Source organism: Erythrolamprus reginae, chromosome 1, assembly GCF_031021105.1.
Source record: "Erythrolamprus reginae isolate rEryReg1 chromosome 1, rEryReg1.hap1, whole genome shotgun sequence".
Taxonomy (NCBI): domain Eukaryota; kingdom Metazoa; phylum Chordata; class Lepidosauria; order Squamata; family Dipsadidae; genus Erythrolamprus; species Erythrolamprus reginae.
This window is the reverse complement of record NC_091950.1, coordinates 117,056,244-117,071,242: the sequence shown is the minus strand read 5'-3', so window position 1 is coordinate 117,071,242 and position 14,999 is coordinate 117,056,244. Positions and strand designations below refer to the sequence as shown.

At 37.3% G+C, this 14,999-nt stretch overlaps 1 protein-coding gene across 2 annotated transcripts in view; it reads right to left on the bottom strand.

The window, feature by feature from the left end:
• Positions 1-14,999, bottom strand: part of KIAA1549L (KIAA1549 like) — a 93,826-nt gene that overhangs the window by 25,136 nt on the left and 53,691 nt on the right. For both annotated transcript variants that reach the window (XM_070735474.1, XM_070735466.1), the window contains one exon: positions 8,683-8,812. In XM_070735474.1, the coding sequence (XP_070591575.1) occupies positions 8,683-8,812 (130 nt within the window). The remainder of the gene's footprint in view (positions 1-8,682; positions 8,813-14,999) is intronic.

Below are 14,999 nucleotides of genomic sequence, written 5' to 3'. Positions count from 1 at the left end.
CACATTACTCCCTAAATCACGAAAGATAATGAGGCCTCCCATCAGATCAAAATAGTAATTCTAGCAGAGTCAAAAATTAAACCATACTTGTTAAAGGACAAGAGGTTCATTAAATATCACATGTGGTGGACTTGTATGGAAGCATAAAGATTTTGGAAAGAAATTCAGCACTGGAAAGAGAAGATATGAAAAAGACTATTGAATTAAAACCAGAGACATTTTTGTTTGAAATTTTACCAGATAATTTCAATAGAGAAGACATTTACTTAATTGTGCATATAGTAACAGCGGTTAGAATTGTTTACACACAAAATTGGAAATTGAATAGTTTACCAACAGAAAGAGAAATAATAAGGAAGATTATGGACTGTGCTGAAATGAATAGACTTACTTTAAGACTTAAAGATAAAGAAGATTCAGAATATTATAGAATCTGGGGGGAAATTTACGAATGGATGGAAGTTAAAAATATTTAAATATATGAATATTTTTTCTTTTTTTTTCAAAAAAGGTAACAGATTGAAAAATAGCAGGTAGACACCCAGATGAAAAAAAAAGAAACGGTGGCAGCACTAGTTGCTAATGTTACACAAATCTAAGATAGTTCATGTTTTAATATATTTTTACACGGGGAAACTATTTCTATTAGGGAATTAGCTAAATATTGGAGTGAGGGAGATTTTTTTTCTTTTTCTTTTCTCCTTCCCTTTCTTCGTAAATAATGATGAATATGGGATTTATAGAATGTTAGATATTGAAGATATATTTGGGGGGTTTGTTTCTTTTTCATTCTTTGTTTCTGTTTTTAAAGTTTAGTACTACTTATAATGTTGGAGAGGGAGTTATGGGAGAGGAGGGAGAAGGTAGAAAATAAAGAAAATCCTTAAAGCACATTAATGATATGGATATTTGGCATATGTATCTGGTTTAGTATTGGTATTGTGTTTTGTTATTTATATATGTTTTATCTTAAGGTAGAGAATAATAATAATAATAATAATAATAATAATAATAATAATAATGTAATACTTTGTATGCCGCCCCTCTCCGAAGACTCCCTTGCCCCATAAACAGAATAACATAAGAAGCAAATAGGGTTACTGGAGCCATAAGATGTCTCAAAAGCCTACAGAGTAAAGAAAAGAGATTGCTTGCATATTGTAGCTGGTGGAAGACATATTTATTTGATTTGTGTTAAACTGATCAAACCACATCTAGTGCTTAATTGATTTGTACTTGTAATGATTTTTTAATAATTGGTTGGGACCAACGAGTTATGGTTTTGTGTCCTTCCAGTGATGAATGAAGATGATTTGATAATTGTGGTCTATTTACTATTTCTGAATTAAATTCTGTACCACAATCACTATAGTATAAAGAAAATAGAGAGATACAGAAAGATGAAATAAACATAATGTATGATACAAACCAGTGTCCATAGTATTTAAATTTGCCTTTATAACAATAATGTAACAAAAATAAAGAACGACCCAATTGAAAGGAAACATACACAAGGGAATACTGCAACCACCGGGAAATTCTATGTATGAATAATTACAGCAAATCCAGCTTTATCTCATACCATAGATTGTTCCTTTATGTTGCTGCTGCAATGATGCACAATGAAGCATAGCATACTATAAACTTAAATGTATTTCATATTATGATTTATGTACTGTGACACATAATGTGAAAACACAGACAATCGTTTCACAGTTGATGTTTCAGTTTCCTGAATCCTGACAAATATAGGAAAGAATCACTATATTTCAAGAGGCAGAAAGATTATTTATTACTTCATAAGCACTGTGGGGTTTTTTCTATTTGGGTTCTGGAAATCAGACAAATATGATCAATATACACAATGTAAAAGGCAAAAACCAAATATAAATCACTCCATATTGAAGAAACCGGCTGGTGAAAACTGGTAACAACTAAACAGATTCTTGGCATAGTTCCAAATACATCTGTGATCTGATTATGACCTAATTCCAAATTGCCTTAGAAACTGGGGAGAGAAAAAAAACCCCCTAGATTTCCTTCTATACTATATAGTAAACAAAACGCTTAAATACTTTTTCTCCATTAGATCATTGTAGCAGTACTTATACTACGGTAATGTTTGATTTACTGGATCTTAATAAATGGTCCTTGCATGAAATGGATCATGCATGTGATGAAGCAAATTTCCCTGGTAATTTATATCATTTGCGTAATATCAACCATATCTATTGTGCAAATTTTTGGCTTTTACATAATAAAATGATTACTCAATTGTAATATTTTGCATTATTTTAATAATAATATCATGAAAATAACATAAATCTTCCGAGAACGCCTTCTGCTGCACGAATCCCAGCGACCGGTTAGGTCCCACAGAGTTGGCCTTCTCCGGGTCCCGTCCAGGAAACAATGTCATCTGGTGGGACCCAGGGGAAGAGCCTTCTTTATGGAGATTAGGATTGCCCCCACCCTCCTTGCCTTTCGCAAACTCCTTAAAACCCACCTCTGCCGTCACGCATGGGGAAATTGACTCTCCTGGGCCGTTTCCCGTTTTACACAAGGTTTGTCTGAAATGTATGATTGTTTTGTTTTATACGTAGGGTTTTAAATTGCTTTTTTATTGTTGGTTTTGTATCATGTTTTGTGTTGTGAGCCTCTCCGAGTCTCTGGAGAGGGGCGGCATACAAATCAAATAAATGAAATGAAATGAAATAAATCACTATAATAATATGCGTCCTTATTTAATAAACAATTTTCCAATTAATTTATTAAAATTGTATAATTAAACACAAAAGGCAATGCCAAGAAAGAAAGACACTTTTGAATAATAAAGCTAATAGCACTTTACATTTTGGTCTCACTGATAAAAAATATATCTTTAATAATTTCATATCAGTTTACTTATCAAAGTTTGTGACAAAAGACATTAAATACTCTAATATAGTAAGAATTCTGATGTTGAATAACTTGCTCCCATTTTCTCTTCTCTTTCCCTCAAATTTCTCCATGATTTTGATCAGTGTTTCTTAATCTTGTTTTATCTCAAGATCCTTCCAACTTTTAAAAATTATGGAAAACAGCAAATGAGTTTTTATTTGCATGAGTTATATTTTTCAACATTTACGCTATTAAAAAGTAAACCTGATGCATTCACTGCACTTATCAGGTCTGATGATTGTTTGATGAGATTTTAATACTATATTATTTTTCAACATATTAATTTTACGGATCCCTTGCATCCTGGACATAAATTGTTTCAACTATAGAACAGGGGTTCCCAACCGTGGCAACTTTAAGACTTGTGGACTTCAACTCCTAGAATTCCTCAGCCAGCCATTGTGGGAGTTGAAGTCTGCACACCAAGACAACAAGACACAAGAGCATTTTTCCCCAAACACTCTCATTCTGCTAAACAAATAATTCCCTCACCACTGTCAAACTATTCACTATCTGCATTCTATTACTATTAAACTTCACATCGATCCTATCACCGTTTGCCTCCCACTTATGACTGCATGAGTAACTTTGTTGCTTTGTTACAACTTTGTTGTAACTCCCACTTATGATTGCATGACTAACTTTGTTGTATCCTTACAATTTATATTAATATTGATTATTTCCTGATTGCTTATTTGACCCCTATGACAATCATTAGGTGTTGTACCTCATGATTCTTGACAAATGTATCTTTTCTTTTATGTCTACTGAAAGCATATGCACCAATGACTAATTCCTTGTGTGTCAATCACACTTGGCCAATAAAGAATTCAATTTAATTCTATTCTATTCTAAGAGTCCAGTGTTCAAGAAACATTTATATTGTTAATAGCAATATACTCACCCAATAAACAAAAAAAAATTCTACTCCAAATTAAATAAAATAGTAACAGAAATGGAATGTGAGAACATATGCATTAAAGGGAATTTTTATGCTGTAGTGAACAATAAAATAGATTATAAGTGCACACACCTTAAAAAAATTAGAAGACAACTACCAATCCCTTTTAAAAATATAGTCAAAGAAACTAAAGTAGTAGACGCATGGAAGAAATTAAATTCAAACAAAAAGCAATACATGTTTTACTCCTTCCCCCATAAGTCATGGTCATGTATTGACATGGCATGATGAGTATAGATTTATGAATATTGAATCAACTGACATTTTATCCATCCAATGGGTTGACTATAACCCAGTAGCTATAAAATGGAAAGGTAAAAGAAAAAGAACATGATGCTCATTTAATTTGGCTATTGTAAAAGAAAAAGAATACTGTGAGAAATTAAAAAAGAATTAGTCATTTCTTTTAGAGGAAACCCTAATGAACAAACCTCAATCCAATCCAAAGCATACCTAAGAGGGTTAACAATAGCATATACAGTGATCCCTCGATTTTTGCTATATCAATCTTCGCGAAACGCTATATCGCGATTTTTCCACCCGATGACGTCACTCCTTTCCTTTCTCATCTTTCTTTCTCTCTCTCTTTCTCTATCTTGCTTCTTCCTCTCTCACACTCTCTTCCTCCCTCTCTCATCTCTTTCTTTCCTTCTCTCTCTTTCTCTATCTCTCCCCCTCTTGCTCTCGAGCGGCAAGCGAGCAGCCGGGCGGGCGGGTGAACGGGCAAGCGGCAAGCGAGCGGCCGGGCGGGTGACGGGCAAGCAATCTTGGGGTTTCCCCTTTGCCTGGGCGGCGGGAAGACCCAGGGAAGGTTCCTTCGGCCGCCCAGCAGCTGATCTGCTCCGCAGCGTGGCAGCAGCGAGGAGCCGAAGATGGGGTTTCCCCTTTGCCTGGGCAACGGGGAAACCCCATCTTCGGCTCCTCGCTGCTGCCGCACTGTGGAGCAGATCAGCTGCTGGGCGGCCAAAGGAGCCTTCCCTGGGTGCCGCCCGCCGCCCACGCAAACTCCACCATCTGCGCATGTGCGGCCATGAAAAAAAGGGCGCGCATGCGCAGATGGTGTTTTTACTTCCGCAACCCTACATCGCGAAAAATCGATTATCGCGAGGGGTCTTGGAACAGAACCCTCGCGATACTCGAGGGATCACTGTATAACTAAAAGGGGGGGGAGTAAATTGGAGAATTTGACCATCGAACTTAAGGAACAAGAAATATTATTACCAAAAAAATCCATCAAATACTAAATATAAAGGGTCAAGAGACTTAATTAAACACAAAATTAATTTTGAAACAAGATGTAATAAGTCAAAACATAAAAAAATTAAGACAAAACTATTTTGAGCACGCTAACAAGCCTGGGAGATGGTTGGCCCATAAATTAAGAAAAGAAATGTAGACAGGACAAATCAACAACTCAGAGACAAGAAAAGAGAACTTCACCACAACATAAATGGAAAAAAGATGATTATCCAAAACTTTTTTGCGATTTTATATGGAAAAACTGAAATGAAAGAAGATATCAAAGAATATTTGGGAAGCAAAAACTTGCCAGTCTTGCCGGAGGGAAAACCAGCAGTATTAAATAAAGAAATTACATTAGAAGAACTAAGAGAGACCATTAAAAAACAAAAGAATAATAAAACACCAAGGCCAGATGGATTTACAAAAAAATTCAATATATATTAGAAGGAAAAATTGTAGAATTGTACAACAAAGCATTAAATCAGGCCAAATTACTAAAATCATGGGAAGAAGCATTCATAACATTTATCCCCAAAGAGAATACAGATAAAACTTCAATTCAAAATTATAGACTAATCTTCGGATTACAAAATTTTCACAACAATATTGGCAGAAAGATTAAAGATAATATTAAATCAATTGATACATTTGGACCAAAACAGCTCTCTTCTTAAAACACAAATTCAAAATAACACAAGAATAATTATGAATACAATAGAATACTATGAAATTCATTCAAATCAACAATTGCCTCTAATATTTATTGATGCATAGAAAGCCTTTGATAATTTGGACTAGAAATCTTTTACAATATAATTAGAATACATGAAATTCGCAGTAGATTAAGCAGTAGATATAATATACTCAACACAAACAGCGAGAATCCTCATAAACGGTGACATGACAGGGAAAATAGACATGATGAAGGGTGTAAGATAGAGGTGATGAGGGATGTGAGATATGCCCCTTATTCCCTCTGTTGTTTACTTTTGCATTAGAAATTTGCTGAATCAAATTAGAAGAAATCAAATAATTAAAGGTTTAAAAATCAAAAAAGGAAGAGTACAAATACTAAAACAATGCTTATAATCAAACATATATAAAACTTTTCCATGTTAAACCTTCAATGGAGGTTAATAGTTAACACGTTCTTGAGTGAGGGTTCCTTCCTGCAGCCATCAAAAAAGGCGGTGGTGAGACCCCTCTTCAAGAAGCCTTCCCTGGATCCAGCAAAATTAAAGAATTTTTGTCCAGTCTCCAACCTTCCCTTTGTGGGAAAAGTTGTAGAGGAAGTGGTAGCACTTCAACTCCTACAGTCATTGGCTGAAACTGGTTATCTGGACCCTTGTCAATCTGGTTTCAGACCTGGCTATAGCATGGAAATTACTTTGGTCACGGTGACGGATGATCTCTTGCAAGCCCGAAACAGGGGTCATTCCTCTATATTGGTGCTACTTGACCTCTCAGTGGCTTTTAATACCATTACTCCTTACGTGGATCAGGAGGCTCTCCTCACAGTCACTCATGCCCTTATCACCTCATGGTTGGATTATTGCAACACACTTTACATGGAGCTACCCCCGAAGAATGTTCAGAGACCATAATTGGTACAGAATGCAGCTGCATCAGTGGTTGTGGGTGCACCTAGGTACAATTACATTATACCAATCTTCGCGAGCTGCACTGGCTCCCTATGGGTCTCTGGGCTCAATGCAACGTATTGGTTATTACCTTTGAAGCCATACATGGCTCAGAGCCAGGTTATCTTCAAGACTACCTTCTTCCTCATAGTTCACAGCGACCGGTAAGATTCCACAGATCTTAGTCTTCTCCGGGTCCCATCAGCTAAACAGTGTCAGCTGGTGGACCCACGGGGAAGGGTTTTCTCCGTGGCTGCCCTGGCTCTCTGGAACCAACTACCCCCTGAGATCTGGACTGCCCCATTCTATTGATCTTCTGGAAACATTAAAGACCTGGCTTTTCCAGCAGGTTTGGGGCTTTTGATCTTTCAATTTTCAAGGTCCGGCCTGAATAATATGTGATTTTTTAAATTGTTTTTTAATCTTTTATGATGTTTTTAAATGTATTTAAAATGTATTTTCTTCCTGTTTTAAGCCGCCCAGAGTCCTTTGGGAGTTGGACAGCATAGAAATACAATAAATTAAATTAAATTGTTATAAGAAAGAACAAATATCTGGGACACTGAACTATCATTATGTAAGAACCTGAAATTTAGGCTATAACTCTGTAATGCATCCTGTCTAACATCAGGCCTTGTGTTGCTCTAGGATTCCAATGCCTTGGCCAGATTGACTATCTGTAGTAGAATATGAGAAAAACTTTTAATCCAGCCATATCAAACAAGAGAAAGGATCACACTGATACATTAAATAAGCACAGGAGAGTCTAGAGAAAATTAGGTTATTACTAGAAAATATGAAGACTGTGATACTAGACTGTGATACAAAAAATGAATAAATAAATGCAATACAGTGGTACCTCTACTTACGAACTTAATTCGTTCTGTGACCACGTAAGTAGAAAGTTCGTTAAGTGGAAGCAATTTTTCCCATAGGAATCAATGTAAAAGCAAATAATGCGTTCAAACCCTGTTCTGTGAAACATTATATAAATGACTGCCTGTTTAAATTTTTTGGGGGGGAAATACATAAATCTTCTAAATCCATAAAATGAACATATAACCTGATATCAGAAGCTGATTTTATAAACGTTTTGCAAAATATTGATTCCCATTGCAGCCTCAAAGCTGCAAATATGTAAATATATCATTTTATTAAAATGTGTCCTGTAATTGTTCTAAGGCAATTTATTAGCATTGCAATATGACAGTGATGGCGAACCATTTTTGGTTCAAATACCAAAAGGAGGGCAGCATGGAAGGGTCATGCTTGTACATGGGCATACCCATACTTTTGTGCGCATACACCCATTCCCGACACACAATGGCATATCCATTATTCACTCCCCCGAGGCTTCAGAGCCTTTCTAGGAGTCTGGGGATGGTGAAAATAGCCTTCCCCACTCCCTTGGAAGTCCCCAGAGACTGGAAACATTCTGTTTTCTGATTTCCGGTTAAACTAGAAGTTCTGTTTTTTTGTTCTCCCAAGGCTTCAGAGCCTTTCTAAGAGCCTGGGGAGGCGAGAAAAGCCTTCTCCACCCCCTCGGAGGCCCTCTACAGGCCAGACATTGCCCATTTCCCAACCTGAAGTGGGCCATTTCTGGTCTCCAGGGAGGTGGGGAAGATCGTTTTCACTCTCCCTAGGCTCCTGAAAAGGCTCTGGAGCTTGAGGAGGGCAAAACATTGGCCTTTCCCACCCACTCCAAAGGCTGAAAACAGACTGTTTCTTGACTCCCATTGGGCCCAGAAGGCCCAAAAAGCAGCTGGCTGGTGCGCACATGTATGCTGGACCTCAACTCACATGTCCACTGATCTGCCTCCGCACACCACTTGTGGCACGCATGCCATAGGTTTGTCATCACGGCATTTTGAGAAATAAATGCAGTCTCCATACACTTACATCATATCCACTATTGCGGATACCACGTCTCTGTCTTTCACGTGTAACTAGAAGATCCATTTCAGTTTCTCCTGGACTAGGACTATTCAAAGATTGTCTGCTTCGGTAAACTGAGGTCTTTGTTTGTTGCCTAAAGAAAAAGGAAATATTTACATGTGAATAAAACAGGACAAAACATTCGTAAATTGCTCTGAAATTTAACCTATATTGATTTATGAACAATTATTAGTGGCATAATAATATTTTAATTATTTAGATCTATATGTATCAATTCAAAATGTACAGCATTATCTAAGCAATCTTAAAATCAAATTATGCATTGTTTGTGATGGTAGAAACCTAGCTGTAAACTGGATATTGCTTTGTAAATATCTGTATGTAACATATATATATCTACATTCATAGAAGGTGATAATGACAACAACCCAACAATCTTTAAATTAAATTAGCTGACCATTTAGCTTAAGTGATAACTCAATCCAAACTACTTGTCTAAAACTAAATATCATAAATAAGACTTGAACACTGCTATTATGTCTTCCCTAGTTCTTTTTTTCACTAGATTGGACATACCCAGTTTCTGCAACTGTTCTTCATATGTGCTTATATTCACATGTGTCTTACATTTTATTCATTTGCTCATAGTGCTCAAATTTATATTTTATATTTTAGAGAAAACATTTTTAGAAGCCATTAAAATTCTAAGTAAATGGGAGACATTTGAGAATTGGTTGGATCAGAAGTAACATATCGAAATAAATAGCTCTATTTAATTTGCAACATTTAGCTGATTTCAAGAAAATTAGGAAAGGCACCCAAAGAATCGGGTTAACTGAACCAATTAGCAGAACTTAATCAAAAGGAGGAAGTGTGATTATCTACCACCATAACATTTTTATGTGTTGGAGATTCTCCCAAGGATCTCTCCTCGTTTAGAAGATACTGTATCTGATTGAATTTTATTTGATAGTATCAAATGTGGAACATTTAATCAAAATATTATCAAATTGTGAATAATATGGAGCCTTATGAATTATACACAAAATATAATATTTATCAAACTATGAAAGAAAATTATAACATAAATTCAAAGGTTAAATTCAAAATGGAAGGCATGATTTCTAATCCATACTAGAGCTAAAGACTAATATGGGATATCCAGATATCTTTGAAGTAGAGTTTGTTTATAATTTTTTTGGTTAGAAGATTTACTCTAATTTTTACCTATCTGCCTGCAAAGGGAAACGTTTACTCAAGAAAACTTTTCATCTGATGAATGCTTCTTAATTCCTAAAAAAGAAACAAGTTTATACCCCATTCTCAACTCAACTCAGGTATTTTCAGAGCCTGAAAGTACTTGTGGTCCAGGATTATGCTTTTTTTTAATGCACGATAATTTCTCACTTTAGCTTTTATTTTTTAGGCTGAAAGAAACATCTGGGATGAATAAATGAAAAAAGGAAAGAATTATGAAATTTCCTTTTACTCATTAATATAGCACAGTTTTACATGTTATGGAAACAAGTAAAGATAATTTCTCACTAAAATGGAAATTTGGTAATTTACTATGGCAAACAACAAGCATGGAAGTGATGTTACCTATTACCAGGCCTTAGAATACTGGAGCTATATAATTTTTCATTACAGCTTTAATCAAAACTCATGTCTGAAACCAATCAATCAATCAAATCTTAATTGTACTCAGTGATCACTGCTATTTGCAGTCTCAAAACATAATAGACAGGACCTTCAAATAAATAAATAAATAAATGGATAGATGGATGGATGTTGAAGCATAACTCTGGAATGCCCCAAGAAATTTCACCCAAACTTAGTAAACAGATGACTTACCCTCTGGAGACAAACATTGTGGGAGGTAAGACACCCCTGGGGTGACTCTGTGTGTCCACCATAACTCTGGAAAGTCTGGGCCTTTAAGGAGAGCATCCTAGAGTAATATTTGTTTGTGATGTCATGGGAAGGGGAAGGGGGGCTGATTAGATCTGTACAGCAATAGGCCTATGAAAAGAGGCTGATTAGGCCAGTACAGAGGCCTTCAATTGAGCATGCCATGGCCTAAGCAGCGCCTGCCTCCACCTCACTGAGATGGCCAGATCTGTCAGGAAAGAACTTCGGCCTGTGTTCCCAGGATCATCCTTTGCCCCAACTCAGGTCTAGGCTTCCCTCACATAGTAGACCTATGAAGCAAAGGGAGCCTGATTAGGCCACTGCAGAGGCCTTTTATTGAGCATGCTCCCTCACACAGTAGGCCTTTAAGGCCTAGGCTTCCCTCACACAGTAGGCCTATGAAGCAAAGGGAGTCTGATTAGGCCACTACAGAGGCCTTTGACTGAGCGTACTCCCTCATACGTGGGACTTTAAGATATAGGCCTCCCTCACGCAGTGGGCCGATGAAGCAAAGACAGCTTGATTAGACTAATACAGAGTGCTTTAAGTGCATCACAGCCTAAGCGAATCGCCCATCACGCCAATCTCACAGGAAACAGCTTCGGCCCATGTTAGGTTGAGTGCACCATAGCCTAACCAGATCGTATGCTTCCACCTCACAACTTCAGCCTATGTTCCCAGGATTGTCCTCTGCCCCAACTCAGGCCTAGGTCTCCCTCATAAAGTAGGCCTATGAAGTAAAGGGAGTTTGATTAGGTCAATACAGAGGCCTTTGACTGGGTGCACCACAGCCTAACTAGATCGTCTGCTCCCACCTCACAGCTTCGGTCCATGTTCCCAGGATTGCCCTTTGCCCCAAATTATCACACAAGGGATGGGACCACCCTAACCAAGGCAAAACAGGTATAGAATAATATTTGAATAATATGGAGATTATTAGCAGGGGTGCAGGAGGCACAGCATGGCCTACCTCCAGGAATTATGTTCCAATCCCAGGCCCAGTTGAGAAAAAGATAAAATGGGTGGTGGTGGCAGAGTTACGAGGGCCGCTTCTAAATGCCGCAGCAATCCACAGCTTCCGTAGCTGGGATTTGAACCAGATTCTCAAGGCACTCATGAAAACACCATTTGAGCCTTTGGCCATTGTGTCTTTGAGAGGGATCTCCTTCACAGTCCTGTTTTGGTTAAATCACTTCGGCCAGAAAGATTTCATAGCTGGGGACGTTATCCGTCAACTCAGGTTATGAGTTTTCCATAAGGATAAGGTGGTTCTGAGAATAGACCTTGCCTTCATGGTACACTCCATGAATTCAGCTTTCCACCAGGTGCAGGAGCTCATTTTCCCATTGCTTTGACTCTGATATGTAAGTCAAATGTTGGTGGAGGGTCCAGTTTGCAGTTTCACTTTCCCATTTGTGCACACAAACCTCTCAGGACACGCATTTCTGCCTAGGAACCTTCCTGATTGATCAAGAGCGGGAGTTTAGAGCCTCACTATTGGCTGTTGCATCTGACAGCCAGCTATAAAAGGGCTGTCAGATGTGGCAAGAGCCGACAGGTTGTTACAGAGCTGTTATGAGTTCTTGTTGCTGTTCTTCTGTTGAAGCCTTAATAAAGGCTGTTTTGTTCCTCGTCCTGTCTCATCTCAGTTCCTTAACTCTTCCGCTGCTTATTTAATATGACTTAATCTCTAGAAAATAGTACTGTACTGTGGGAGTAAGACACCCCTAACACCCTCGTGGTGTTTGTGTGTGTGTCTTGGCATGCAGGTGGCACAGAGCCCAGCTCAGCTCCACTGTTCATGTGTGAACACCTCCCACTGGCCAGCTGATATTCGGGTCTCTGTCGTGCATGCGTGGGGGGAGCATAGTGGGTGCAGTATGAGCCCCCACCATGACCTGTTTTGGTGGCAGGGAGGCGTACTAGGTCAAAAACGGCAAAGGGGGCGTGGCAGCCCTCCCACAACCATTTTTACTCACAGGAGGCTGCAGGGAAGCCTACTAGGCCCTAAATGGGTCCTGGGGGTAATCATGTGCACATATGCGTGGGAGTGGGGGGATTAGAATGAAAAAAATACCCAGGCAGCGCTGTGTCATCAGCTAGTTCTATATATAATTGAGAAATAAATTATTCAAAAAGATTCTTGAACCAGAATAATTTTCTCTGCTCTGAAGATTGTTAATCAAATGAATGTAAAATTACTAAAACAACTAAATGTAAAATCTTTGAATTATGTTTCAATACTTATTGAAATTTTAAACTAGATTAGATAACTTTATTTCTAAAAATAAGAATACTGGCAGTAGATGAATTCATTTTTTTTGCTTTCATGGCCACTGCTCATAATGTAACCAAATTGAAATTTAATAATATGGCATCAATAAAATTCCAGACAGCAGCAGAGTGTGTGTTAATATCCACTGAACAGAAATGGTCATAAAAATTCTACTACTTTCCTGTAGTATTAAGGGTATTTCTGAGGTATCTGTTAAAGGCAAAGAATAAGATCATTGTGATCTTGTTTTCTGATGCCTGGAGGTTAAAAGTACTGTAATTAAACTTTGTACCATATGTGAATATAAAGGACATTAGTAAATGTGCACAATCAATTCAATTTATCTCAGAGGTCAAGGGTAGATATCCTCTTATATAAATGTACTATTGAATTTCTGTCAGAAGGGCAGACGGCAAGGTATCAAATCTATTTAATATAAGTGCTACATGGAATATATTACTGATTATTTGACTACTATGAAAGAACTCTCTAAAGCACCTACACTGTGTATTTTTGAAATATGGCATTACTTTGTAGTCGTGTAGCATCTACCACATTTTTCAGAGTATAAGACACACTTTTCCCCCATTAAAGAGGGTAGAAATGTCAGTGCATCTTATACATCAAATGCAGCTATGTTGCTGCCTGGAAGCCCAGCTTCCCACCCGCAGAGAGCTCCTGGGTGCTGGTTTTTTCACAAAAAAATGGTGGGCAAAGTGTCTGAGGAGCCTGCAGAGTGGTCCTGGAGACTGGGGGAAGGCAAAAATGCCTCAATTTCACAAAAATGGGAGCATTTTTGCCATCCTCCAGCATCCAAGAGCCCCTGCAGGTTAGCCTCCCAGACCTTTTGCCCACCCAATTTTTGTGAACAAATGGCTGAAAAACAGCCCAATTTTTGCAAAAATTGGGTCTTTTTTGTCTTCTAATTACCCCATCTATTATGATTGGAGGAGGAATTCTGGGAATTTACACTAGTCTTAAATCTGTCAAGTTTGAAGACACTTGAGTTAGGGGTGCAAGGGTCTTCAAACTTGGCCAGTTTAAGACTTGTGGACTTCAACTCCCATTCCTGAGCTAGCATGATGGGAGGAGATATTCTGGGAGTTGAAGTCCACAAGTCTTAAAGCTGTCAAGTTTGAAGTTTGTAAAAAGTGCACATGGTTGTAAAAAGTATATTTTATTAAATAATATAAAATAATATATTATTACACCATTTGGTTCAGAATTTTTCCCCTTTGTTTTCCACCTCTGAAATCTACGTGCGTCTTATACTCTGAAAAACATGGTGAATCAAATTAATAAGTAATAGAACTTATAAGTAATAAGTAAGTAATAGAACAAACATTGTCTTTATTTTTCTTTATCAAGGTTAAGCAGTTATGGCACTTCATATTACTCTGAATTAGTAAACTCACTGAACGTGATGGCAATTAACTGTGCAGATATATCCTCATTTTACACATATTGAGGGCACATCATTATGTTAAAAGATAAGTCTGCAACAAATACAAACAGATTCTAATTTGAGAACCTAAGAATACAACTCTCAAAACTTCCCACTGAAGAAGAATAAAATATTGTTCACGATTTCTTCTACTCTTCTCAGGTAAGATGAAAAGAAGCAAAAAATAAAAAAGCATTTTGTGATCAGATCACAAAAAATATAATTAGTTCACTATTACACAGGGCAGAAACCAGATCTGATCTAAATTCTTTAAATGTCAAAAATTTAAAAATTATCAATCTACCACCTAATATTCTACAAGAAAATTTGGATGAAACACAGATCAAACATTATTTCCAATAAAAGTGATTGGAATTTTTATTTCATAAGAATTCAGATAGATGGAGTGGCAACTTAATAGCTGTTAGACCTGAAAGTGCAACAATACTTTTGCTACAAACCACCAAACCGCCAGGAACCCTTTGTTTCTTTCAACATAAACATGACTGTTTCATCAAAATGGAATAGCTGGGGAAAAAATCATAAAACAACAACAGAAATCTTTTTCATTGCCTCTTTTTGGAAAAACCAACTTTAAATACTGTATTATCAAACACAGCAATGCATTACTGTGTCAGTGATGCATTACTGCGATACAGCTATATATTTCTACTTCTAAAGTTATATAAT